Source organism: Chaetomium strumarium, assembly GCF_033439665.1.
Source record: "Chaetomium strumarium strain CBS 333.67 chromosome Unknown B0T15scaffold_1, whole genome shotgun sequence".
Taxonomy (NCBI): domain Eukaryota; kingdom Fungi; phylum Ascomycota; class Sordariomycetes; order Sordariales; family Chaetomiaceae; genus Chaetomium; species Chaetomium strumarium.
Window position 1 is genome coordinate 542,182 of NW_026944429.1, and position 24,955 is coordinate 567,136.

General features: G+C 56.4%; 11 protein-coding genes across 11 annotated transcripts; 7 read left to right on the top strand and 4 right to left on the bottom strand.

Annotated features, from left to right (window-relative positions):
* The first annotated feature begins 295 nt into the window (after window positions 1-295).
* Window positions 296-2,729, top strand: B0T15DRAFT_4091 (uncharacterized protein). Its single transcript, XM_062865346.1, has 4 exons — window positions 296-527; window positions 588-698; window positions 813-2,521; window positions 2,586-2,729. The coding sequence occupies exons 1-3, from the start codon at window positions 489-491 to the stop codon at window positions 2,481-2,483; spliced, it is 1,821 nt and encodes a 606-aa protein (XP_062725254.1). The 5' UTR covers window positions 296-488; the 3' UTR covers window positions 2,484-2,521; window positions 2,586-2,729.
* Window positions 2,730-2,819: 90 nt separating this feature from the next.
* B0T15DRAFT_515617 (uncharacterized protein) lies at window positions 2,820-3,925 on the top strand. The gene has a single exon (XM_062868206.1). The coding sequence runs from the start codon at window positions 2,912-2,914 to the stop codon at window positions 3,536-3,538; it is 627 nt and encodes a 208-aa protein (XP_062725255.1). The 5' UTR covers window positions 2,820-2,911; the 3' UTR covers window positions 3,539-3,925.
* A 709-nt stretch (window positions 3,926-4,634) lies between these two features.
* On the top strand, window positions 4,635-6,807 carry B0T15DRAFT_488206 (heterokaryon incompatibility protein-domain-containing protein; the record flags this gene model as incomplete). The annotated part of the gene is made up of 2 exons (XM_062866485.1): window positions 4,635-5,560; window positions 6,210-6,807. 2 exons carry the CDS (start codon window positions 4,635-4,637, stop codon window positions 6,805-6,807), a joined length of 1,524 nt encoding a protein of 507 aa, XP_062725256.1.
* Window positions 6,808-9,595: 2,788 nt separating this feature from the next.
* B0T15DRAFT_545279 (uncharacterized protein) lies at window positions 9,596-12,200 on the top strand (the record flags this gene model as incomplete). The annotated part of the gene is made up of 2 exons (XM_062870128.1): window positions 9,596-9,617; window positions 10,102-12,200. The coding sequence occupies 2 exons, from the start codon at window positions 9,596-9,598 to the stop codon at window positions 11,907-11,909; spliced, it is 1,830 nt and encodes a 609-aa protein (XP_062725257.1). The 3' UTR covers window positions 11,910-12,200.
* Window positions 12,045-13,249, bottom strand: B0T15DRAFT_481170 (uncharacterized protein; the record flags this gene model as incomplete). Its single annotated transcript, XM_062866009.1, has 2 exons — window positions 12,045-12,704; window positions 12,764-13,249. The coding sequence occupies 2 exons, from the start codon at window positions 13,247-13,249 to the stop codon at window positions 12,045-12,047; spliced, it is 1,146 nt and encodes a 381-aa protein (XP_062725258.1).
* A 764-nt stretch (window positions 13,250-14,013) lies between these two features.
* On the bottom strand, window positions 14,014-15,936 carry B0T15DRAFT_4160 (uncharacterized protein). Its single transcript, XM_062865465.1, has one exon. The coding sequence runs from the start codon at window positions 15,730-15,732 to the stop codon at window positions 14,122-14,124; it is 1,611 nt and encodes a 536-aa protein (XP_062725259.1). The 5' UTR covers window positions 15,733-15,936; the 3' UTR covers window positions 14,014-14,121.
* On the bottom strand, window positions 15,937-18,656 carry B0T15DRAFT_4172 (fungal-specific transcription factor domain-containing protein). Its single transcript, XM_062865486.1, has 6 exons — window positions 18,427-18,656; window positions 17,984-18,332; window positions 17,698-17,914; window positions 17,613-17,644; window positions 16,254-17,558; window positions 15,937-16,203 (listed from the first exon to the last, which is right to left on the bottom strand). The coding sequence occupies exons 1-6, from the start codon at window positions 18,531-18,533 to the stop codon at window positions 16,141-16,143; spliced, it is 2,073 nt and encodes a 690-aa protein (XP_062725260.1). The 5' UTR covers window positions 18,534-18,656; the 3' UTR covers window positions 15,937-16,140.
* A 219-nt stretch (window positions 18,657-18,875) lies between these two features.
* B0T15DRAFT_4186 (uncharacterized protein) lies at window positions 18,876-19,663 on the top strand. Its single transcript, XM_062865508.1, has one exon. The coding sequence runs from the start codon at window positions 19,051-19,053 to the stop codon at window positions 19,606-19,608; it is 558 nt and encodes a 185-aa protein (XP_062725261.1). The 5' UTR covers window positions 18,876-19,050; the 3' UTR covers window positions 19,609-19,663.
* Window position 19,664: 1 nt separating this feature from the next.
* Window positions 19,665-21,211, top strand: B0T15DRAFT_4187 (D-isomer specific 2-hydroxyacid dehydrogenase). The gene is made up of 2 exons (XM_062865513.1): window positions 19,665-20,148; window positions 20,242-21,211. Exons 1-2 carry the CDS (start codon window positions 19,956-19,958, stop codon window positions 21,129-21,131), a joined length of 1,083 nt encoding a protein of 360 aa, XP_062725262.1. The 5' UTR covers window positions 19,665-19,955; the 3' UTR covers window positions 21,132-21,211.
* B0T15DRAFT_4203 (uncharacterized protein) lies at window positions 21,009-22,187 on the bottom strand. Its single transcript, XM_062865538.1, has 2 exons — window positions 22,108-22,187; window positions 21,009-22,041 (listed from the first exon to the last, which is right to left on the bottom strand). Exons 1-2 carry the CDS (start codon window positions 22,143-22,145, stop codon window positions 21,291-21,293), a joined length of 789 nt encoding a protein of 262 aa, XP_062725263.1. The 5' UTR covers window positions 22,146-22,187; the 3' UTR covers window positions 21,009-21,290.
* Window positions 22,188-22,467: 280 nt separating this feature from the next.
* B0T15DRAFT_497754 (P-loop containing nucleoside triphosphate hydrolase protein) lies at window positions 22,468-24,252 on the top strand. The gene is made up of 3 exons (XM_062867286.1): window positions 22,468-22,915; window positions 22,979-23,108; window positions 23,207-24,252. The coding sequence occupies exons 1-3, from the start codon at window positions 22,764-22,766 to the stop codon at window positions 23,966-23,968; spliced, it is 1,044 nt and encodes a 347-aa protein (XP_062725264.1). The 5' UTR covers window positions 22,468-22,763; the 3' UTR covers window positions 23,969-24,252.
* The last annotated feature ends 703 nt before the right edge of the window (window positions 24,253-24,955 follow it).

Here is a 24,955-nt window from a genome sequence, read left to right on the forward strand (position 1 = left end):
CGCTCTTCGGCCCTCCGCTGCTTCCAACCAGTTGATTGGCTTTCAGGTCCATGGGTCGGTTGCCTTGCTCCTGCAGGCGTCAGCAATTCTTGACCCCTCATCAGGTCGCGGACCGCTTCCTCCAACGGAACTTGCTAAGGTCGCTACACTGTTGACAGCACGGTGCCTAATAAAAGTCGGCATTACCAGTCGCTTACCAGAGTTGCTAACCGTGACAAGCGACCCTGTACGATTGTCTGTATTGCCTCTCTACGCAACGCCTCCCTGCTAAAGCCCGTGCCAAAACCAGGTGACTACGGTACTAATCGGTATGGCAGCGCTTATAGTTCAACTACCACCATCGTATATCACATCTGGTTACTCCTCTAATCAGTGGGAACCAGCCGCACTTTCAAAAAATCTACCAATCCTTTCCATCTTGAGTGAGCAGAAGGTAGAAGGTCTTCGGCGGAGTATTAGTGTTAACATAAGGATAATAGGGCAATACTATGCCTAGGTCTTATACTTATGTCTATCGATGGACCTGCGTAAGTTCGTACAGTCTTGCTGGGCCACGGATTCGAGGTTAATCTAACGACTTTATCTAGGAGAACTGCGGCCTCTCAGACCTTAACCTCAGCCTTGACATAGCCTGCCCGAACCCGCACTGCGCTCACGCGCGCTGCAGAGGATGTGAAGTTTTCACGGTCAAGGTTCTGGTCAGTCGTATCACCTCTACAAGTTTCCGGCAACATGTCTGATCGCGACCTAAAACTACCTACTAGTACCTAATAATAGTACCCAGAGATAAGCTAACAGAGTTGTATATGCAGTCCGAGCATCCAGGCAAACCGCCTGTAACCTCACCCCATTACCCTCGCAACGATACAAAGCATAATGCTGCTGGCATGCAGGCTAGACGACTTCCTTCCAGGCTCAACCCTCCAAGCTCAACGTCTCAAGGACCATCTTCCTCAACGAGTGCTGAGCGCAGACCGCGTCGAGATGATGATGCGAAGGCGACTTCCATGCCATCACGTGGCATTTCAGAGTTCGTACATCGAAGCCACCTTCGACGCTGCGTGGTCGAAAGCAGAAACTACACGGGAGAGGACGAAGGGACGGGAGGGCCGATACGAGACACCGTCGCCTCTTGCGACAGCGAAGAGAGACCGATGACGACTGCTGACAGCACTCACTCATTCCACTCGAGTGGGAGGCAGGAAGCAAGCTTCTCAAACTGTGGCAGTGGCCCAGCTTCCAACATCAGCATGGAAGGACCGAACAATTCGTCAACAGAGACATCTTCGCCCAAGGCTGGTGGTTCTCCAGATGACTCGGTTGACTCCGATCTGCTTTCAGTTTCAGGGTGCTCAGGCAGCACCTCGCTTTCAGATCGAAGCAGCCTTAGCGAGCGAGATCTACAGCTGGGAGGAGCCATTGTCCACCGTCTCGTGTCTGGCCATCAAGCTGCCTCTAACAGCGCAAGTCCGGGAAGCGGAGCAACAGCACCGACAAATTCAAGCGCAGCACCGATGCTTAATTCTCAAGCGTCCTCGTCGACTAGCAAAGGGAAGAGATGCCTGTTGGATGACAACGGCCTCGAGGACGGCGCATCGATCAAGCCGCCCAACAGAAAACGAGCAATGGTTGGCTCCGGGAAGAGGCTGAAGAGGATATTTGCATGTCCCTATTGGAAGGCGGATCCAGACAGACAGCGCCGCTGCTTTACCTTGATTCTGAGCCGAATCAAGGATGTCAAGCAGCACCTTACCCGGAAACACTGCCCGGAGTTCTACTGCGACCGCTGCTCAACAATCTTCCCGGACGACCAGAGGCACCGGAAACATATCGACAACCCTGATGGCCTCTTCTGCAGGCCCTCTTCGGTGCTGGACGGCCTCTCTCACCAGCAGCGGTCCAGGCTTCTGCGGAAGGCGGATCCTAAGCTGTCGGAAGAGGAACGATGGTTCGCCATCTGGGATATCGCCTTCCACGGTCGTGCTCGGCCTTGCTCTGCGTACCGGAACGCTGATGACTCGGAGGAATTGTGCTCGTTCCACGAGTACTGTCACACCCACGGACCGGCCTTGCTGGGAAGCGAGATTGAATCTATGATGCAGAGCGGCCGTTGGTCAGGGCCCGAACTATCCGCAGACGACATACAACGCATACTCAGATACGTCTTTGAGGAGGCCTTTGACCACATGTATGGGGGGTGGCACTCTAGAGCTTCAGATGCAGCACAGGCCGACACTGAGCTTGTTTCGGGCCCGCAACTGACACCACCAGCCGTTTCCTCATTGCCAAGTTTGCCGACCAGTGGCCTGGCTACGAACGCACAGTTGTCTAGCTCCCACTCCCAGCCGGAAGTCCAAGAACAACTTGTGGAGGCAAGTGCTGGTGGTATTGGTCCTGAGGGGGTGTCAAATGATCAAACAGGACCAGCATGGGATGATGAACAAGGGTTCGGCTCGTGGGATCTGTACTGGGGGGTGGATTAAATCCGGTCTTTCATGGCATCGGAACTACTCGCGATCTGGTGAGGATGGCCACAGGCCACAGGAGACTCCCAGTCTTAGGATAGGATTATTGACATTCTCCAGGTAATTCGCGCCGGCCCTGCCGGGTGATTATTGGCCTAGCAGGAGCAGAAAAGTGCGGGGACGGAAAGAGACAGGAACAATAGAGACCAGCGATAGGAAGATCAGAGGTAGGGAAAGCTAAGGTAAGGTACCTTAGCTGACTGTCGGAGCATGCATGTTAGCGGGGTGGCGTTTGATAATACACCTAGACTCGTGTATGCGATTGGATACGGCAGCCTAGGAAAATTTCCAACGCATTCTCAGGTTTCAACCTCTTCCCGGACCCCTTATCCCTATGCTCAATAATCATCACACTTGCAAAGGAACAAAGAAACGTTGTCTCATCCATGCCGGAGTCACCAACCAAATTCTGTCGCGCCTCTTCTCCAAAGGCTTCTGAGCCTCCACGCCCTCCGCCCTTGCCTCCCCCTCCACCTTTCCGGAGACTCCCAACCGAGAACGAGGCAGGCCCTGCCAAAGCCACGGCCGCACTGAAGCAGGAGGCGCCGTTTGAACCCATGTACTATTTTTTCTATGGCACCCTCATGAAACCCGACATTCTCAAGGCCGTCCTCGGCCCGGAGACGACACCCCTCTTGCGGACCGCCAAGGTCTATGGCTTCGAACTGGCCAACTGGGGGCAATACCGGGCGCTCATAGACAGCACGCCAGAAGCTGCGGTAACCGGTTGCGCTTACATGGTGCAGTCCGCCGAGGAGGCGTACAAGCTGGCCTACTACGAGACAAATGCCTATGCCCTGACGATATGCAAGATACACTTCATCCATGCAGAGGGTCAGAAAGAGGACGAGGCGGTGCATGGAAAGACGTTCAAGTATGCCGGAGACGGGCAAGCGCTGAAGGAGGGACGGTTCGATCGGACGTTGTGGGAGCTGAGGATGGGGCATAAGCTGCCGCGCAAGTGGCATAAAGGGGAGAAGCAGGTAAAGGAGGAGGGGGGTGCATCAGGCTGAGGCTTGATCGAATTCACTTTCAGTCTTATGATTTAGAGCGTCGTGTCTGCCATGTTTACAATTTTCAGTTGTTCCCATGCCACCAGGGACAATCCGGTACGGTGTGTCGCTGTGTTCCGAACATTTGTATCACCTGATATGCGTACTAGTAGTTCCCTATCTACCTCCCCTGCTTTCTTATGTTTTCTGTTCTTTTCTCTCTTACTCGTTCCATTTTTTTCCATTTATTTTTATATTTTCTTGTAGATGATGCAGGGGTTGAGGTTTTATACGGGCTATTGTCCCGCGGGACCAGTTATCATAGTTCCAAAAACTCATCTTTTTTTCTTTCACATCGGCCGAGCCAACCCGCTAGCTACGGTACGAGTTTGAATCACACAAAGACAGAGGTTTCTTCCGATCCTTCGTTCAACAACCCGACACTGCAACTCATTTTGTGACTTAGTTGCTCAATGTCGTTTTCCAGAATCATAGCATGGTATTCCTCGCATTTCGATTTATAAGCATAAAGATCAGCTCTAGGGTTTGACGGCCATTGCTGACCCGGTTGGGGTCGACAACTCTTTCTTGGCCTGAATTTCTAAGCGCCAAGCATCGCCGAACGGCCTCTTGGCGGCGCCTGGCCCCGTAAAGAAAGGGGGGGCAGGAAGAGCATTCGTTCATGTTCACAACGTAGCTCCAAAGGACGCCGTCGCTAATGTCAAGAGCTCGTCGGCGTGAGTCACATCCCGTGTTGATTTCCAATAGCCCCGGAAAACGGGGCGGTTAGACCCAAGAGGATACACGGAGACACGTTTGCGACGCGCCAGCCTCATGGGAAAGGCAGCAAGGCTAAGGTAACGCATGGTGTCGGGGATACGAGTGGCAGGAGATGCAGGGCTGCTAGTTTGATGGTTGCTGGTGGTCAAAGAAGATGTTTCGACTCTCATGATAAACGGCAAAACGTATAAGAACCTGCCCAACCTCGAGCTTCTCCCGTCTCGATTCATCCTCACCACCAGACTCAGTCCGCCGACTCCTACAAGCACACGACAAAAGACGTCAACCACCAAAAACGAAGAATCACCAGTTCTTTGACTCAAATATATCAGCCAAAATGTCCACCGTCACCTCCATCGGCATCGGCAACATGGGCGCCGCCATCGCCACGGCGCTGCTCAAGTCCTCGGTGAAGCTCACCCTCTGGAACCGCACGGCCTCGCGACCTCAGGTGCAGGCTGTCATGGCGGCGGGCGCCACCTTCGAGTCCTCGCTGTCCGCCGCCATCGCCGCCAGCGAGGTCGTCCTGCTCTGCGTGCTCGACTACCCCGTCCTTTCCGCCATCTTCTCCCAGCTGGACCCTGCCACCCGCCCGCTGCAGGGCAAGACAGTGCTGAACCTGACCAACGGCACGCCCAAGCAGGCGCGCGACATGGAGGCGTACATGAAGACCACGCTCGGGGCCGCGGCCTACCTCGACGGCGGCATCATGGTCACGCCGCAGCTGGTAGGCACGCCGGCGTCCTTCCTCGTGCTCAGCGGCGAGTCGGAGGCCGTCTACCGCGCGCGCTTGGCAGACACGGCCCTGCTCGAGCCCGTCGGCAAGCTGCTGTACATCTCGCCCGACGCCGGGGCGGCCAGCCTGGTGGACTGCGCGGCGCTCGCGGCCATGTACGGCATGTTCGTCGGCGCTTTCACGGGCATCGGCTTGCTCAAGCGCCAGAAGGGCCTGGGTGACCAAGACGGGAAGAAGAAGGGGTTGGCCGTCAAGCCGCTTGTGGACGGGGTCATGGTGTCCCTGCTGAAGGAGCTGGTGCCGTATGTGAGCCTGCTTGCGGACCAGATTGATCGGGAGGATTGGATGGATGATTTGGGTAACCCGTTGGCGATGCAGGCTGTCGGGGTCAGGAATATCATGCAATCGTGCGAGGAGGAGGGTGTTGATGGATCGGGATTGGCATTTCTCAGCGGACTGATGGACAAGGCTGTGCAGGATGGGTTTGGTACGGGTGGCGTGGCGGTTGTGGCCAAGTACTTGATGAAGTAGAGGGAAGGGGTAATTTCCTGTGATGTACTAGTCACGGCACTGACATGAGAGCGCGCCACCGCCTAAGATTACGATCCTCTTGCGATCCTCCTAGGTACTACTACCTTAGGTAGTTCCTTCAATATAGCTGCAAGATACTCCATGTTGGTGACATACCTTCAGCTCGAGTGTGCCGGACGGAGGGGGTTGAAGTCTGTGAAGAATGCGAGGAGGTTTGATGTGGTAATCCGGAAATATTGGACCGTGTTTACCCCATCGGCTACCGTTAGAAGGGAGCACGGAACTCTGGTCGTTATTGCCATTCTTAGTTAGTGGGTCTGGGCAGCCTATTTCTAGCGCTCCGAGCAGCCCTCCCGGCACTTGGAAGAATCAACCAACGGGGTCTATGTCGGCAAAAAAAGGAGCAGACCTGGGAACCTCTGGGCTGCCCCTAAAAGCCATGGAGGCTTACCCCCGTTTTTCACTACCCGCTAGAAAGAATAAGGTATCTCTTTTCAGCCCAACCGCGACCCAACGCTTCTAGGCATTTTCCAGGGTTGCTCTGGCGAACCTCATATCATCGACTCGGAGTTCAAAGTTGGACGTCTCAAATTCAAGAATGCGTCTACTTCACTCAACGACACTGGAGCTGAGGCAGTTCCCTAGCAGTAGCGACCGCCCTCCATATGCGATTCTGTCGCATACCTGGGGTCCCGAGGAGGTGACCTTCCAGGATATCACATCACCCGAACGCGCTCAGAAGAAGGGCTTTGCCAAAATTGAAGGATGTTGCCGCCGGGCCCGGGCAGATGGCCTCCATTGGGTCTGGGTCGACACCTGCTGTATCGACAAGACGTCCAGCGCCGAGCTCTCCGAGGCCATCAATTCGATGTACGCCTGGTACCGCGACTCTGCAGTTTGCTATGTCTATTTGAAAGATGTAGTCAAGGGCGATGGCTTCCCGTTAGAAGACTTTCTCTCAGCCCGCTGGTTTACCCGCGGTTGGTGCCTCCAGGAGCTTATTGCACCAAGAGCGGTCGAATTCTACGCTACGGACTGGTCTGAAATTGGGACCAAGTTCAGCAGGTGCGAGGATATCGAACGCAGGACATCAATCCCTAGGTCGGTACTGCTACGCCAAGATCTTGATCAGTGCAGCATCGCCCAGAAAACGTCGTGGGCATCGGAAAGGCAAACCACCAGGATCGAGGACGAAGCATACTGTCTTCTTGGCCTCTTCGGCGTCCATATGCCCTTGTTATAGGGGAAGGGAAGAGAGCATTCTATCGGCTCCAGGAAGAACTCATCAAACAATCAGAAGACCATAGCCTTCTTCTGTGGTCTGGTGTCCCTACACACAAAACCAGCTGGCTACCAGCGACACGCCTTCCAGTTTTTGCGCCACGGCCTGCATGCTTCCTCCGGATGGGAGCCATCACGAATCGCGATCATTTACTCGATTACTCAGCCATTACACCGGGCTTCCCTGTGCAAGATTCGGCACCGTCTCTGAATACTAGTAATGGCGTCCCTAAGTTGTCGCTAGGTCCTTCCCGGCCCAGCCTGGTGTGGAGTCCTCCTCAGATAACCGCTCGAGGACTCCGTGTGTCTCTGCCCGGCACCCCAATTGCCGAGGGATATGCGATGTGGACCGGGTGTGTTCACGAAAACAATCTGGTTTGCGTCCTTCTTGGGCCAGAGGACCATTCTGGCCCAGAACGATACGTCAGATTACCCGGGCACGCCGGCTGGCCCAGTGTTCTCCTTTTGGATCCCGTGATGCTCCGGAGCATGAAGGCCACAGAAATCTACTTGAGCACGAGCAGCACGTGGCTGACCAATAGTTGAAATGTCCCCCTTATTTTCTATACCATCCTTGATGTCGAACTCAGGTCGTCGGAGACTACCACTGTCACCCTGGGATATTGCAGACCCCAGTTCTACTTTCATGATCTTCCGGTCTTTGACCGACGAGATGCGGGTTGCCTGACAAAGCTGTGGCGTGCAAATCAAGCTCTAAAGGAAGACGACGTGTTGCATATCTCGGTCGACATTGCTACCCACAGCCGAACTTCGTTAGAGGTCGTGCCGGAAGAGAAGATACTCGTGGAGATGGAGCTCAAACTCCCACCACGGAGCTCTACATGCTGCATCTTGACGATGCAAGGTGGCTTCAGATCGAAGGGACTTCTTGACAGCGATAGGGCAGAGTGTCAGCTCCGGAACGGCGAACGTGTTACCGTCAGCATCAGACTGATCTGCCGAGGGGAAGAGTCCAGACACTTCATTCTCCGAGTTTCTGTGATTCCGAGGGCCCCGGATGTACAGGAAGGGCTGTGACTAAGCCGAGGTTAGCAGAGTGAGGAAGAAGAAGTTTATACTGGCCTGGACTATGAGGGGTCCCTTGCCACCAGCCACGACACCGTGAGGGACGCTGAGGAAATGGACTTGTTGGCCGGTCGGCTTCTCTCACGAGCGATAGGATAACAGTTCAAACCCGACTTGGCCACTGGCGAAGATGGCTGTCTAGCTCTTGCGCCAGGACCTTATGAACGTGGCTTGTCCTGGAAGTCGAAGTCGCCAGTACACGTTAATCTGTCCCTTTGGTACATGTATGTTCAAATCGAGAGATTCACACGTGCCCTGTGTTGTATCAGAAATACTCCCCCAAGGGCCGACAACCGTAGCTGTCTGGGTTTGTCAGAACCCCCAGCTGATCGTACGCCGGGCAGTACGAAGTCGTATTCGAGATACCGTATTCCTCCGGATGATCCAACACGTGGTTGAGAAATGGTTCGCATCAAACAACATCGCCTGCGCTGTCGGGTTCTTGGCTGTAAAAGCGGTATGACTGCGCAAGGCTGGATCCCACCAGCCTATCATGGTTTTGTTTGGCAGCGGGTTCGGCGACATAGGGTTCCCCGGCGTCCAGTCCAGCGGTGGGAGGTTGATGAACAGGAAGTTGTGGTAGCCGGCATCGTGCATGGGCTGGACCGTCTTCTCGGACATCACGTCGATGATGGAGTTGTAGAGGGCCGGAAACGATACATTGTACTTTGCCGAGGAGCCGTTGATGTCGTTGATACCAATCCAGACGTTGTTGCTACTAATAACGCAACCCCAGATTTGGCCATTGTATTTCACTAAATTCAACTTGATTGCCACTGCCACTTTCTTTGCTCTCTCTAAAAACCTCGAATGCAGGATGGAAATCGAACAGAGAGGCCTCAAGCTTGCATGGCCAAGAAGAAGCCTTCTGCTGTACTTACAGAGCGGCAGGACAGCAAATGCAATAAGCCAGGCTGGTGCTCCCATCATGATCAATTCCATGATTTCAATTATCCTACCCTTAGCGCTAAATCCATTATTGGTGGAATTAATGACATTTGGAGTATCCGTAGTCGAACCTGACCAGCCCCTTTCCCGGGTCATCTAGGTCGGACCGGTCTCCCGTTGTTGTATCGGTCGGCTTTCATGCCCCCACTTCCCCACAATTCCCCACACTTTCCCGGCGAAGCTGCCGGACCAGGGCCAGGGGGTACAAAACACAAATGAAGAACCAAAGAGGAAAAGAAAAGAAAGAGGAATAAACAAAAGAAGTAAAGGTAGAGCGATAGGGCAAAGCACGGGCGATAATCATGAATCGAGTATTCCTAGGTGGTCTAAGACTCTTCTACGTTTTCAAACGTGGAAAGGGCTTTTTGGATCCTTATAACATACAAGTACTAGGATACTACTAGTAAAGGTCGAAATGAAACGACTTTGTGGCAAGTGTTTGAATGGGAGGAACTACCAAACGTACCTTATCTACCTACCAAGTAAGGAGTAAGAGGATCAGGTAGTTACATACCTACGGTATCAACAGGAGCTGGCATCATTCTAGAAATATGAACACAACAAGCTTAAACGTTAGCCGCGCCAATCAGTTACAGCAGCTCATCCGAGTAGTTTTCCATGTAGGCCGCTGATCACCTCTAGCGGAAGGTCAGCGAAGCGACGGCTGTCACTACTGCACCAGATACCACTTCCCCGCATTCTTACTGCAGGCAAATATGTACGATCTGCGGCCAGCATGTGCGTGCCGGCAGCGAGGAAGCGGAGATCAGCTCCACGATGTGACCTCAAGGCGGGACTGGACGATTGGTGCGGATAAGACACTAGTTTGCTCCTATGCTACGGTTTCATCAATGGTAGATCATGTCGTCGAGGGATATAGTAGCGAAGCGTGAAGTTGCCCAGAGCGTTCAAGGGACTGAAATGTCGACTACAGTAGTGCTCATAGTATATATACGGATTGAAGTGCAAAGGCTATTCGAGGAACAATTTCAGAAAATCACCCTCCACAAAGTGGACGGCCATGTCAGCTCATTCATATACTAGCGGCACTCCTGGTTCTACTCAAGCAGCCATTCTATCTTTTCCTTGTTTCTTCTCATCATCCTGGCTACTCTAAACGCCCTTACCATGTTGTCTTGGAAGTCACTGGTCACGGCGCTCATATGGGCGGCTCTACACTCGGTCGGCCAGGTCGTCGAGGCCGCTGAGGCTTCAGAATCAGCACGTCCTTTCCATCTGAGCGAGGTGTATCTGACGGAGAGCCGATGGATGGCCAACCAAAACCGCACGCTCACGTACCTGAAGTGGGTGGACGTCGACCGGCTGCTCTACAACTTCCGGGCCAACCACGGCCTGTCCACCAAGGGAGCAGCGCCCAACGGCGGATGGGACGCGCCGGACTTCCCCTTCCGCACGCACGCCCAGGGCCACTTCCTCACGGCCTGGGCCCACTGCTACGCCTCGGTGCGGGATCCGGCCTGCCGCGACCGAGCCGTCTATTTTGTTACTGAGCTCGCCAAGTGTCAGCGGAACAACGCCGCCGTTGGATTTGGCGCTGGCTACCTCTCCGGCTTCCCTGAGTCCGAATTCACCGCGCTCGAGCGGCGGACTCTCAGCAACGGCAACGTGCCCTACTACGCCATCCACAAAACGATGGCCGGGCTGCTCGATGTGTGGCGGTTCATCGGCGACACGACAGCCCGTGACGTGCTCTTGTCGCTGGCCGGATGGGTCGACTCGCGCACCCGGGGGCTGAGCTACAGCCAGATGCAAGCCATGCTGGCAACCGAGTTTGGCGGCATGAACGACGTGCTGGCCGACATCTCCCAGGAAACCGGCGACAAGCGGTGGCTCGGCGTCGCGCAGCGGTTCGACCACGCCGCCGTGTTCGATCCGCTGGCGTCCAATACCGACAAGCTCAACGGCCTGCACGCCAACACGCAGGTGCCCAAGTGGATCGGCGCAGCACGCGAGTACCAGGCCACAGGAACCACCCGCTACCGCGACATCGCGCGCAACGCATGGGACATGACCGTCCGGGCGCACACGTACGCCATCGGCGGCAACAGCCAGGCCGAGCACTTCCGCCCCGCCAACGCCATCGCGCAGTACCTGACCCGCGACACAGCCGAGGCGTGCAACACGTACAACATGCTGAAGCTGACCCGGGAGCTGTGGATGATGGACAGCACCACGACACGCTACTTCGACTTCTACGAGCAGGCGCTGCTCAACCACCTGCTGGGACAGCAGAACCCGTCCTCCACCCACGGCCACGTCACCTACTTCACCCCGCTCAACCCGGGCGGCAAGCGCGGCGTCGGACCGGCGTGGGGCGGCGGCACGTGGAGCACCGACTACGACTCCTTCTGGTGCTGCCAGGGCACGGGCCTGGAAACCAACACCAAGCTGATGGACTCGGTCTACTTCCGCTCCGAGGACGGGGGCACACTGTTTGTCAACCTGTTCACCCCCTCGGTGCTCCACTGGTCGCAGCGCAACCTCACCATCGAGCAGACCACGCGGTTCCCCCTGCAGGACACGACCGTGTTGACCATAATCTCCCAAGCCAGCGATACTACTAGTAGTAACGACAACAACGAGTGGGAGCTGCGCGTGCGGATCCCCTCTTGGACGGCGGGCCAGGCCGAGATCCGCGTCAACGGGCAGCAGAGCGTTACAGCAGCCAAGCCGGGAACGTACGCCTCGATCCGGCGCACCTGGCGCGCGGGGGACCGCGTCGAGATACGGCTGCCGATGGGCCTGCGGACGATCGCGGCCAACGACAGGCCCGCCGACGTCGCGGCCGTGGCGTACGGGCCCGTCGTGCTGGCGGGGAACTATGGCAGCGCGGCCCTCTCGGCGATGCCGAGGCTGGACTTGGGCTCGCTGCGTCGTCGCGCCGACAGTCTTGCGTTTGAGGCAACGGCGGATGGGAAGGCCGTTACGCTGGCGCCGTTCTATGACGCGCAGGGGTTCAATTACAATGTGTATTGGTTGACTAGCGGGAAGCTGCCTGCGGGTGTCTGATAAATAGTAGTATTAGTACTACTAGCACAGTGTGGCCTGACCCCTTCAAACACATACGATGTCTGTCTGTTATTTTCTTTTCTCCTTTTTTTCTTCTTTTCCTTTTCTGCTCTTGGTAGTTCCATAGTAGGCCCATTACGTTGCGGCCTGTTCATCATCATCATCCACGACCTCTCCCGTGGCAAGCAGTCGTTTCCCAGCAGGAAGCGGGAGCTGATGGCTGCTAGGCCGTTGCCACCGTAGGAAGTTCTCCCCCTTCCTCACCAGCATCTGCCTCAAGATCAAGGGCGCTCGCTCCGACATTCCGTCGAAATCCATCTCGGGCAGTGGCGGCGCATCCGGCCAGTCGATGTGGTCCGGTGCCTGTGTGTAGTGGGTGATCTCCTTGTCGTCGCTCGTTAACCTCCGGACCAGCCACTCGTGGAGTACGGCGCGGTACTCTGCGATGGAGGCATCCAACCGCACGTCTTCGTGCTTCGACCACTCTTCTTCGCTTTCCTCCAGCCCCATCACGTCCAGGATGGTGATCTCGTGGGGGTGCCCGTACAGCTCCCCGCGGAATTGCAGGTCGCGCGTGATGATCTCGTACATGGTGAACACGGTGAGCTTGACGTCGTTGCGTGGCTCTTCGTAGTTGAAGGTGTTCCTGAAGCTCGGATCGCCTTCCCACCCGAGCTTGGCACCAAGGTTGAAATCAAACAGCACGACGTTGTCGGTCTCTTCGTCGATCAGGAGATTCCAGGGAACGATGTCGCCGTGGGCGATGCCCAGTCGCAGATTGAGGAAGTCGACGGCCTGAAAAAAGAAAGTAAGTGACCATTGACCCCGGGGAACCAGGTGTCAGTGGCACACACCGTTATCAGTTGCCTGAGGTACTTGAGCTTGAAGACCCGGCTTACGTTGTCTATGACGGTGTCTCCCGGAATGAACTTGGTGGTGAAGCCAACCACTACATCCTCCCCACCCTCTACGTGATCGACGACGAGGCTGTCGAAGTGGACGATGTTGGGATGTTTGGGCATGTTGGCGAGACAGTTGGCCTCGTGCCAGATCACGGCGTAGTTCCTGTTGGTACAGTAGTACTTGAAGCATACTATGCGCGTTTCGGCTCCGAGACGGTAGGACACAAGGTCGGTCTGTACACCCAGACGATCAAGTTCTGTGAGTTGGCGACGACGCACGGTGGGCAGTTCGGGCGGCCAGACGCTGCGGGGGCGATAGTTGGCGACCTCGGTGAGGTCGAGGTTGGGATCGCACGACGTGGAGGGCAGGTCACCGTCGGGTCCTACGCTAATTTGAATGATTTCGGGCGAGATGGTCGATGTGCCGCGCCAGGACATCGAAGAAGAAGAGGGCGTCCCCGTCATCGAGTAAGCCGTTTTCGTCTGTCCGGGCCTCTCTAGACATAGCTACTACGCGAATCGTGCGCCGCTGGTCCCAGTCGACGAGAGCGACCGAGAGGCTGGCCCCGTCCCTCCCAAACCCCCTTTGGTGCACCGATAACCCTCTTCGGTGCACCGAGAACCGCTCGTAGGGGCGGCAGTTGCTGAAACATCCCATCTTGTCTGGAGTCTCAACAAGGGAGGAAAGGCTTGGAAGGTGGGGAGAAGAGATGGATGTTGATAAGCAATAAACGGCCTGGCAACAACTGAATAGAGAAGAATAATCAAAATTCAAGCACAGCCACGTTGGAGACGGAGCAAACCGATAAGATCAAAGTCAGAAATCTGAATGCGGGGCTGAGCCTCTAAGGAGTAGAAACATGTTGTCAGGTTTGTTATTTTTTTTTTTTCGCCCGCTTGAGTCCAATTCGAGACATTGTGTCGCCCTTTCCCGGGCCGCGCGGCTATGAGGCTTACCCAGGTAGGTTCACGTTGGTTGGTTTTGGGCCCCCTGTTCCAATGTTAATGTTGGAAGGGGCCAAGCAGGTCTTGTGCAGATATGGACTCAGCCAAGGCAGGAGCTTGTGGTCTATAATGCTCACAGACATTAGATAGAAGGTCATAATTACGCCGAGGAGACAGGAGCTCCTCCTTTCTTGGAAAATTCTTTTCAAACAAGGCTGGTTCCGTACCTGACCTTGCAATCCCATAAGCAGCATAATAGTCGATACTAACCTGGTAGGTAGGAAAATCGGGCTCTTCGAAGCCGAATAATTGGATTACAAGTCCTCTCATCGCAGCAAACATGTAACAACCTAGCACCCCTAATCCTAATCAGACCAATCCGGCGGAGACTTCGGCCACGTGTCCGAGTCAACAACATCGCTCCAGCGAAGAACCTCGTCGTCATACCACCCGCCCCCGGAACCACCAGTCGACGACAGTCCCCGTGCGGCTCTGGCAGGTTTGTAACCACCAGTGCTCTGCCCATTCTTTTTCTTCCTTGTCTTCTTGTTCTTGTTGCTCTCTGCCTTATAATAAGACTTCGGCTTCTCCCTCCAGTTCTCCGCCGCCCACGCCTTCAGCTCCGCCGGATGGCGCAAACACCAAATCACCACCTCCCTAGCCGCCAACACATCCTCCATGCTATCATGCCTGCCCCCTCCAATACCGCTACCGCTACCGTTCTTGTTGTCATTCCCTCCTCCCCGGATCCTCAGCCCAACCAACTCCCTACACAGCCTCTCCAACCCCGCAAACCTCCCCCGAATCTTCTTCTTGCCATAGTACGCCTCAGCCGTCAAAATCGCCGAATCCACCACCCGCCCAGGGGGATGCACCACCCCCAGGGCAGCCAAATCAAAGTTGACCGAGTGGCCCACGATCACAGTTTCGGCATTCACGTACCTCCACAGCGCGGCCCTCGCCGCCTCCCGCCCGCCGCATAGCGCCTCGCCGCGCAACTTTGCGACGGTCAGCATGGCCGGCGTGACGCCCGTGATGTCGCTGCGCCAGTCTGTGATCCGCACCATCACGTCTTCTCCCGCGCGATTGGGATCGGGATCGGGGTAAACGAGGACGTTGGCGAGTAAGGGCGTGCCGGTGAAGAAGTCGATTAGCGAGAGGGAGATGACCTCGTCGGTTCCCGACGCGGTGCCGACCATTTCGCAGTCGAGCACTACGGCTTTGTGATTTGCTGCCGGGTGGTCGGCTGGGTTGAAGGCCGGTGGGGTGGGGAGGTGGCGCGGGGCGCTGCTGGGGTCGAGGGTGTAGCCTTCGCTTTGGAGGCGGTCGCGAGTGTGGCAGTGTGCGAGGAGCTTGGTATAGAGGGTTGCTTGCTCGGCGGGCGAGAGCGTGGTGTAGGTGTTGCCTCGGCAGGTCAGGGGCGGCTGAGGGAAGCCGGGAATGTTGGTGAGGCCGGCGTCAGTGGTGCTGCTGCCGCTGGCTGCGGCTTGCTGCTGTCGCAATATCTCTTGCGCGATCATTTGGTTCGAGGGTAACGCATGGGGGCGGATGTTGGCGCCCGTTTCGAAGGGGGCCGAGTACTGCTCTTGTCCTTCCTCTACATCGGTCAACTGGCGCGCGTGCGACAATAAGGGGCTGGGGAAGGGCCCCTTTTCACGGAGCACATTGGACAGCGGAGGGGAAGGAGGATTTGGCTGAGCGGGACGGGTGGTATGCGCAACGGCGTCTGTCTGATGCTGTCTCAGAGAAGCGGCCCTGGCAAAGAATCGATTGCATGGCCGGCAATATGGATGTCCTTTGGCTTTGCAGTGCTGCTCGAGTGCGTCGGGGGTTGGAAATGGTTTGTCGTTACACATGTAACACGTAACTGGATGTCCTTTGGCGAGAGAATGCTGCTGGAGGGCCTTTCGGGACAGGAATGGTGCGTCGCATAGCTCACAGCGAAACGCAGTCGTGGTGTTGCCTGTTTTATTCATGATGCCTCGAGACACCGTATGGTGATGAGCAACTGTGTCTCAGGCGAGTCAAATGAGGTGGTGTAGGTGCCCGGGCGTAGGAATCAAAGTCAAGCTCGCTCAGAGACGATAGGATTAAGTTCCGACCGGAAATAGGATGAAGAGGCGGGAGCATATATTACCTAGTGTTTGCTTGTCACAGCTACGCCAATGTTGTGCAACCTGACAGGCGGCCATAGGCGGGCACCTCGTTAGGCATATTCCCGTCACTTATGCGTCCCATCGCCCCCAATCACAAAGCGTCCCCCCGTTTACCTGACCACAAATGAGGCCTGCCAGTCGTGGCGCTGCTGTCATCCACCGGCGCATGAACTCCCGCTGCCTGATCATCGGCGCTTACTGGTGCTCATGTCATTTGGAGATTATCGTTCAATAGATTGGGCCAGCTCCGTAACTAGCCCCTGTGCCCTCAATGAACGCATCCCACGAAGCCTGTACTTGTCAGCTGGGTTTCTTCTACAGACAGTCAGGAGGAGACAAACCCAGTCTACTTCCATGCCAGTCAAGTCATGTTGGAACGAGGCGGAGCCATTGGAGAGTTCGAAGTGTGGACTGGAAAGCTCAAAAGGTGGTTCTTTCGATACCATTGCAAGAGCTCCAGGAGGCGTCGTCCCAGTACTACTCCGGGTCTTAAAGCCTAAGAGCATGCTGGCGAGGAGTTGATGCGCTTTCCGTGCCTCGTCGCAGGTGTGCGTCGCGTCCGTCCAGCGGGCAGAAGCCCTCTCCAGAGCGCGGACAATAACGGTGGTGGCCGGGAAGGATTCAGGTTCTGTATTCGGACCCTTGCGTCTCAGCTCAAGTTCCAAAAGTAAAACCATGGCCGCGTGGATCAGCATATTCCGGATCAGCCAAAGCTTGTAAAACTGCTGCGTCAACATCTGCTGCAGATCCAGGAGGGCCAAGGCAGACTCGATGCAACGAGCCCGGGAGAATTCGAAGCGGCTGTCCGTTGCCGCCTTTGCCATGAACTTTCGATGCAACGTGCACATGCCCTTGTGATACATCCCACTCAGACCCCAGTTAGAAATGTCGGCCATGGTTGTTCCCCTTTGGTGAGCAGGAGGCACTGCTACTTCCTTCATGTGCAGCGGAAAATCCTCATACGCCGAGCGCACAGCATGGTCAATATCGAGGAGGCTTTCGTATGAGCCCAGGACCGCGGCGCTGTTGAAATCTGCCACGCGTCCTAAGGCACGAAACAATCGGCCCTTGACGATTAGATACGTTGCCGGAGTAGCTTCTGTGAGTGGCCGCGAAGGAGGGAGAACGGCCAGGTCTTCCGGCAGCTCCCAGTCGTGCAGATTTCGTGGTTCCATGGTGTCCGAGTCAATCGCCGACGTCATGCGTGGCAAGCCGCCCAGGAATGAGGCCATGTCGTCCATGCTAACCACGGAGACCCAAACGCGGCGTCGATACTCGGCCTGCAGGGCCGACATACCCAGTGTCCGCGCGGGTTCACGATGGTAACCCATGTTGACGGCGGCACGGACGACGACGGCCGACATGATCCATAGGCCGCGGTTGTTGTCATCCTTGCGATTCAGCTCGGCAGTGGCGTGGAAGCGCAGCGTCTCAACGGTGTATGGCAAGCACTTGGTGATATCGCCGCTCAGCAAGCACTGCGACGTGCGAATGCGATAGAGCTGCATTAGCGACTCGGATGTGCCTTCGTACTCCGGCGGCTCCCCGTACTGGTGGTATGCGAGCATGGTTACGCCAAGGATAGAGAACAGGAGCCCGAGCCATATTAGATTTGTCTTAGACGGGTCCTTCCAGTGCTCGTCATACTAGGACCGCATTCGTCAGCAAAGGAAGCAGGAAGTAAGCAGGCACACCCGCACCTCGCGCATGAAAGTCGGTTCGTGGAGGATAGCTAGTGATGTTGTAAGCAGTGCTCGCAGCGAAACACAAGCCTCGGCGACCTACGAGGTAGTCGGATGGGGAAACTTCGATCAAAGAAATAGGAGATCATCCGGTCTATTCTGGTTTTATGTGGTAGCGTGGTGAGAATCTCCAGTTTTTCGAGGGGTTTGATCTGGTTGAACAGTAGACTCGAGCCATCGACGACGTGCGAGAAGGGCGTTTGGAGATCATGTGTGATGCTCTCTTCTTCTTCAGTCCAAGCATGTTTGAGCTCTTTAATCTAGCCGCCAGATTAGCCAAGGGACCCATTTTCCAGTCCCGACGTACGAGAGCATTCCCAAGGACTAACCTCTTCAAGCACGATCTGCCAGTCATCGCCGCCCAGGTAGACTGAGTGAACGCCATCGATAACTGTCTTACCTGTGCCCGCCCCGGCTGACGAGGTGGATGCCGTCGAGCGTTCAGGGGTTTCGGGAGTGTGGACTGTCATACTGCCGGGGGGTAAAACATGTTGACGTTCCTCGATCAGTCGCTTGACCAGATCCTCCAAGTGGTTAATCCGGTGGCGGAGCCCGTTGGCAGCAGCCGCAGCTTGCCGGGCTCCGTTAGCACCATTCTTCTGTCCGCGGAATTTGCAAAGTGCCTGCTCATGGCGAGCCGTGCAGTTTTGGCAAGGCTCCTCTCGGTTGCATTTGAGCCTGGGCCAAGTCAACACATGAACCACCCAGCAGCGTTTTCACCGTGGCTCAATGGCCGAACTGATCAGATCCAGTATGCAAGGCAGTTACAAACTTTCTAATGCGACAGGGCTCACATGACAATGGGATGCGATTGCGCCGAATAGGTTTGCGTTGCTGTCGCGCGTTTTGCGCGGGGGATGCAGGCCCCGGAGACTCCATATCGACGGCAGGGCGGAAGCTGGCAGATTGGCTCCGGTTTTGACCTGAATGGATGAATACTGGAAACGAGCTGTCAGGCGATCATGTCAGAGTCCATGGAGTCAGGAAGATGGAATAGTCGTGGCAGGCGCGATCCGCCGCGTCAGCTAGCACATCCGGTGTTACGACCTTAAGTCCGCGGAGATATCCATAACCGTTACATTGACATCGCTCTGTTTTTGTTGTTCTTTGCAAGCCCCTAGGCCGCAATACATTACAACGGCTAATTTAAGCACTGGTTACCTCGCTGAAATGACAGTTCAGATTTCAGAGGCACCACACAACTCAGGGCAAGGTGGAGTATATCAGATCGGCAACGATGCCATGCAGCGAACACCTGAGTCCTAACACCGTAACACATCCTTCTGAACCATTCATCGAGGAAAGGATGGTCTGGGTTCAATTTCTATTGTATCCAGCGAAGTAAATCCCTGGTAGGGGGCGTTCGTAGCTACCAACCTCCCTTGCGACAGATCCAATGGAGAGCTTGGTAGTGAGCTTTTTCGCCTCCTATCTCTGTGCTCGCTCGCTTTCCTTCTTCGTCAATTTTCCATCCCACGTTTACCCCATTCTATTTCTGCCTGTCGTTTCTTCTTTTCATTCTTATCTCCATTTTTCTCATGATCCTTACATGCGAGTTGAATCCTTACACTTATTCAATCTTCCAGGAGTACTATCAGCCATCAAGCAAGAAAGGATCGAAATGCTGATGTCTCCAAGGGTCTTTCAGATCGCGGTCATGCTAATCACCCCCTATATTTCGAAAGGCGACATGACAAGTAGTCGACAACCAGTCCCGGCGCTCTACTTACACAACCCGTTGCCTAACTGCACTGCCAGTAACGATCATTCGATTCAACGGATGTTTATCGCAGATGAGCCCGTAACTTCCTCTAAACCCCAAACTCCAGTCCCAATGAATCGTAACACGAAAGGCGAGCCTGCCCGAGCTCTGTACGACCATCTCGAAGAAAGTCCGAACTCGGGGGCCGGCGGAAGTGATAATCAACATAGAACGCGGAAGTCCACGAGTTGAATATGAATGTGGTCTAGCATCTACAGGAACCACAGCGGGCGGCGGATCATCCCGCGGCATATAGATCTTTCGTACCCGCTTCAAGTACCGACAGAATGGAACCACCCTTTCCGCTCGGGAAATACAATACGGTATGTGTTGTTGCGGGGTAGGGAACACCTCAGTGGGGCCGGCAAAGACAACACTGTGATCGGGCCGGCTTTCGGAGACAACGGACAACGACGGGACAACGGCTTGCCGAAGGAAAGCTGATAAGAACACCTTTCCCCTTCTCATTTCATGTTCACTCTACAATAAAGCATCTCCAAATCACACACCGTTCACCACTCCCGAACACGGCCGTCACAATGCCAGCGCCGATCAAGATCGCAGTCCTCGACGACTACCAGGGGATCTCGGAGCCCAAGTTCAAGAGCCTGGACCCTGCCAAGTACGAAGTGACCTTCTTCAAGGACACCCTCCTCCCCTACAACCACCCAGACACGCCGCAGGAGGTGAAAGACAAATTAGCTGCCCGACTCGAGCCGTTCACAGTCATCTGTTCGTACTCCCCTTTTCCATCATCCCCGTCCATAACTAGGTACCATAGTAAGTGAGTGAGCGAGTAACAAATCCATGATCAATACCCAACAGCCACCATGCGCGAGCGCACCCCCTTCCCACGCGAGCTGGTCGCCCGCCTGCCCAACCTCAAGCTCCTGCTCACCACGGGCAACCGCAACCTGGCGCTGGACCTGGCCGCCTTCCGCGAGCGGTCCATCCCCGTCGCCGGCGCGGTAGACCGCGCGCACGCCGGCTCGGTCGGCTCCGTGTCCACCACCGAGCACTGCGTTGCCATGATCCTGGGCGCGGCGCGCAACCTCGCGCAGGACGACCTCTCGATCAAGACCGGCGGGTGGCAGACCGTGCCGGCGGTGGGTCTTGCGGGAAAGGTGTTTGGCACGGTTGGGCTGGGGAGGTTGGGCATGGCGGTCGCGAAGATCATGCACGTGGCGTTTGGCATGCGCGTGGTGGCGTGGAGTGAGAATCTCACGCAGGAGAAGGCCGATGAGAAGGCTAGGGAGGCTGGGCTGGGGGTTGATGCCGGACCGGGAGGGGACAAGACTTTCAAAGTGGTGAGCAAGGAGGAGTTGTTTAGGACGGCGGATGTGGTGAGTGTGCATTTAGTGCTGTCGGACCGGTCGAGAGGGGGCATTTCGAGGAAGGATCTGGAGTTGATGAAGCCGACGTCTATCTTTGTCAATACCTCGCGGGGCCCACTGGTGGTTGAAAAGGACCTGCTGGATGTGCTCGAGGAGGGCAGGATTCGGATAGCGGCGCTCGATGTTTTTGACCTGGAGCCTCTCCCACTGGACAGTCGATGGAGGACGACGAAATGGGGCCGGGACGGGAGGAGTCAGGTGCTTCTGACACCACATATGGGCTATGTGGAAGGGGCTACGCTGGATGCATGGTACGATATGCAGATTGAGAATCTCCTGCGGTGGGAAAATGGGGAGGACTTGGTTGAGAGCCTGTATTAGGCCATGGCGGGACTGTCGCGCGGTGAGAAGCGCGTCCTTACATGAAGTTTAGTCACATCAAGTTGGTTCCAATTGCCGCCCCAGGTAGCCCCTGTCCTCGGATGAAAACTTGCACATGCAGGTCCTGTTCCGCGATTCTCCAAGACCTTCCACTAGGCACTATATCTTACTCGGCATCCGCGTCGCCCCATCCAACCGAATAACCGTCCCGTTCAGCATGACATTCTCAATCGCCTGCCTCACCAGCGACGCAAACTCCTCCGGCTGCCCGGCCCTGCGCGGGAACTCCATCGCCTTCTGCAGCCCCTCGCGCACCTTGTCCGACAGGGCCGCCGTCATGTTGGACTCGAACATGCTCGGCGCAATGGTCACCACGCGGATCCCGAACCGCGACAGGTCCCGCGCCATGGGCAGCGTCATGGCCGCCACGGCGCCCTTGCTCGCCGCGTACGCCACCTGGCCCATCTGGCCCTCGAACGCGGCCGCGCTGGCCACCATGACCACCACGCCCCGCTCGTTATCCGGTCCCTGCGGTGTGGTGGCCGCCAGGTGCGGCAGCAGCTGCCGCACGAGGTCGAGCGTGCCGCGCAGGTTGATGGACAGCACGAAGTCGACTGACTCGAGCGACACGGGGCGGAGCTGCTTGTCCAGGATGAGACCGGGGTGGCCCACCCCGGCGGCGGGGATGATGCCGCCCAGCGGCTTGCCGGTCTCTTTCACCCAAGAGACGGTGGATTTCACTGCCGAGGCGATGCTCTCTGTGTCGGAGACATCGCAGACGAAGAACTTGGCTGATGGCCCGAGCTCGGCGGCTAGGGAGTTGCCCAAGTCCTCGTTCATGTCGAGAATCACGGCGTTGCCGCCGTCGGCGCAGATGTCGCGGACGCAGGCACGCCCGAGGCCGGATGCGCTGTGTTGGTGGTGAGTGAGACTTGTGTTGGCAACTTGGCATGTCATTCCCGAGAGGGAGGCTTACCCGCCTGAGATGACGAATGTGCGTCCCGAGATCTTCATGCTGATGAAACTGCGGATCTGTTGAAAGAGAGGACGAGGATATCAGACTCAGTTCTGCGTCATGTTATATAACCTGCATGTGGCATCTTGGTACGAAGCCGTTGCTGTTCGTAGCAGCAGTGCAGTGAGGCTCCACAGCTGGAACATGAGGAAGGGTGCGGGCCTCGGTTCGGAAGTAAAACCCCTGCCGGTACATTGCAGGGTGGTCATGGGTAGGGTAGTTACGGTAAATTACGAGCGAATGTGTATGTTACCATATCTGATGTAATGGATACCGAGCGATACAGTATTTCCCCTTGGACTGTTAAAGACTCCGCAGTGACCGTGCCGCATTGTTGGTCCGTTCCGCCAGTTGATGTTACCGGCGATGTCACTGCGACTCGCATCCCCTGTCATATCGGCATGAGCAAGGAGCACCCACTTCGAAGAATCGCTGAACATCGCGATAAGCAGCAATCGAAAGGGCCCTGTCCCGCGACGCCCTCCTGACTCGGCCGGGAAGCTTCGCAGACGCACGCGGGGGCATTCGCGACCAAACATCACGAAGACAACACGATCGCGCCCAAGGGACTTGCTTCGGCAGCCACGGAACCTGGCCCGACTGCAGCTGGAAATCGCATGAGCAGCTTTGAACTGCCCGGGATGACGCGCCCACGGCGCTCATCCGCCACCAGCGACGACAGCAATGGAACGGTGCGCGAGCAGGAACTGGGGAGCATGTACGATTACCTGGCAAAGGTGATATTGCTAGGGCCAAGCGGGACGGGGAAGTGAGTTTGCGCGCGTCGCCTCCTCGCCGTCGCAGGAACCGGAAAAACTGACGGAAAGACCAGATCGTGCCTACTGCACCGCTTTGTCAAGAACGAGTGGCGGGTCCTCTCATCACAAACAATCGGCGTCGAGTTCGCCAGCAAGATCATCAAAGTCGGCACGGGAGCGCGGCGGAAACGAATAAAGCTGCAGGTATGATGATGCACATCGGCAGGCTCCCCGCAGGGGCCCCCTCCCCCCTTGCCTTGAGAACCCCTGGCTAACCGAACCCCTCCCCTCCTTGCCTTTAGCTCTGGGACACAGCAGGCACGGAGCGCTTCCGGTCCGTGTCACGGTCCTACTACCGCGGCGCGGCCGGGGCGATCCTCATCTACGACATCACCTCGCGCACGTCCTTCAACAGCCTGCAGCCCTTCCTCAACGACGCGCGCGCGCTCGCCTCGCCCAACCTCTCGCTCCTCCTGGTCGGCAACAAGCTCGATCTGGCCGGCGACCCGCTCGTCGACACCACGGGCCTGCCGCCGCCGACGCCGAGCAGCAGCGCCAGCATCGTCAGCTCGGCGTCCGCGTCCACGTCCTACGCCAGCACGCCCGTACCCTCGTCGAGCTACTCGTCCACGTCGACGATCCACCCGGGCCTGGGCGCGCAGCTGAAGGCGACGGTGGCGCCGGACGGCAGGGAGGTGTCAGCCGTGGAGGCCAGCCGGTGGGCCAGCACGGTCAACATACCTGTGACGATGGAGGTGAGCGCCTTCAACGGCGAGGGCGTGGACGAGGTGTTTGGGCGGCTGGCGAGGATGATCCTGACCAAGATCGAGCTCGGCGAGATCGATCCGGATGATCCGATGAGCGGGATCCAGTACGGCGACGCCGGGGCGGTGTGGAACGCTGGGGCGAGCGACGGGGGCAGTATCAAGAGCACCATCACGGCGGACGAGGTTGGGATAGGCGGGAGGAGAAGGAAGAGAGGCAGGAGGGGCGCGCAGGGGTTGAGGGAGTGGGAGGAGGTGTTTACGTTGACGAATCGGAGGCGAAATAGAGGGTGCTGTTGATGAAGTTGGGGCGGTTGATGTGATGGGATGCAGGGTCGGGATTTTGAGCGGCGCATTTCGATGATACCATAACTACTACGATACTTAATACTCGGTCGGCTGGGCCGAAGAGCTTAATGGGGGTCTTGAGGCTTAGGGTGGCCAGTCTGGTAGAGATTTCGCGGCATCATGATGTTCTTTTACGGGCTTCTGGAGTCGGGAGCGATAGATAGTTGCGGTGCGTAGCCGCATAATATTAAGACATTCTCGATCAGACCGGACAACGTCCTCACATGAAATTCAACAAAAGTAATCCAACTGACGTTCTTGCCGCGAGGTCCCAGGTCAGTGTGAAGTTGCAGTGAACATTCCGGACTACGGCGGCAGCGGCGTTACTCTGCAGGAAGCTGATAGCCGCGCATGTCTTACAGTCTTACCAGGACCGCGCTTGAATGCTTGGCATTGTCCAAAAACATCACGGAGCAGCTCCCTCCGCCGTCAAGTCTCCACGCTATCGCGGCAGGGTAAATGGGCGTGTTAGTGGGCAGATCGAAGGACTTCCAGATGTGGCATGTAGACGGCATGCACTTTGCTCTTCAGACAACCAGCAAGAGCGCCTTCTAAGAAAGTAGATGTTTACTATGGCTGTGGAATCACAGAATTCGCCAGTTTGGTCTGCATCAACGCATTCATACGGCACATCGTGCACGGCGGCATCAGACGGATGGATTGAATGCAGGGTTCCAATGGCAATTGTACTGCACCTCTGGGAACGCGATGTTCCTGGATCCAGAAGCCGAATCCTGGTGCGTCGGTGGTGGGGTGTTCAGGAGTCGGGAGCACCAGCCCCGCGGTTGTTGCCGGTGCCTATCCGGCAACTCGAGCTCCAGAGTTCAGTCATGTCATGGATGGATCACTAACACGAGAAGGCGGCTCTATAAGTCGTGCTGGCGCAGCCAGTCGCTGTCTGCTGCCTCGTCCACCCCCCTCATCTTCTCTCCAAGTTCC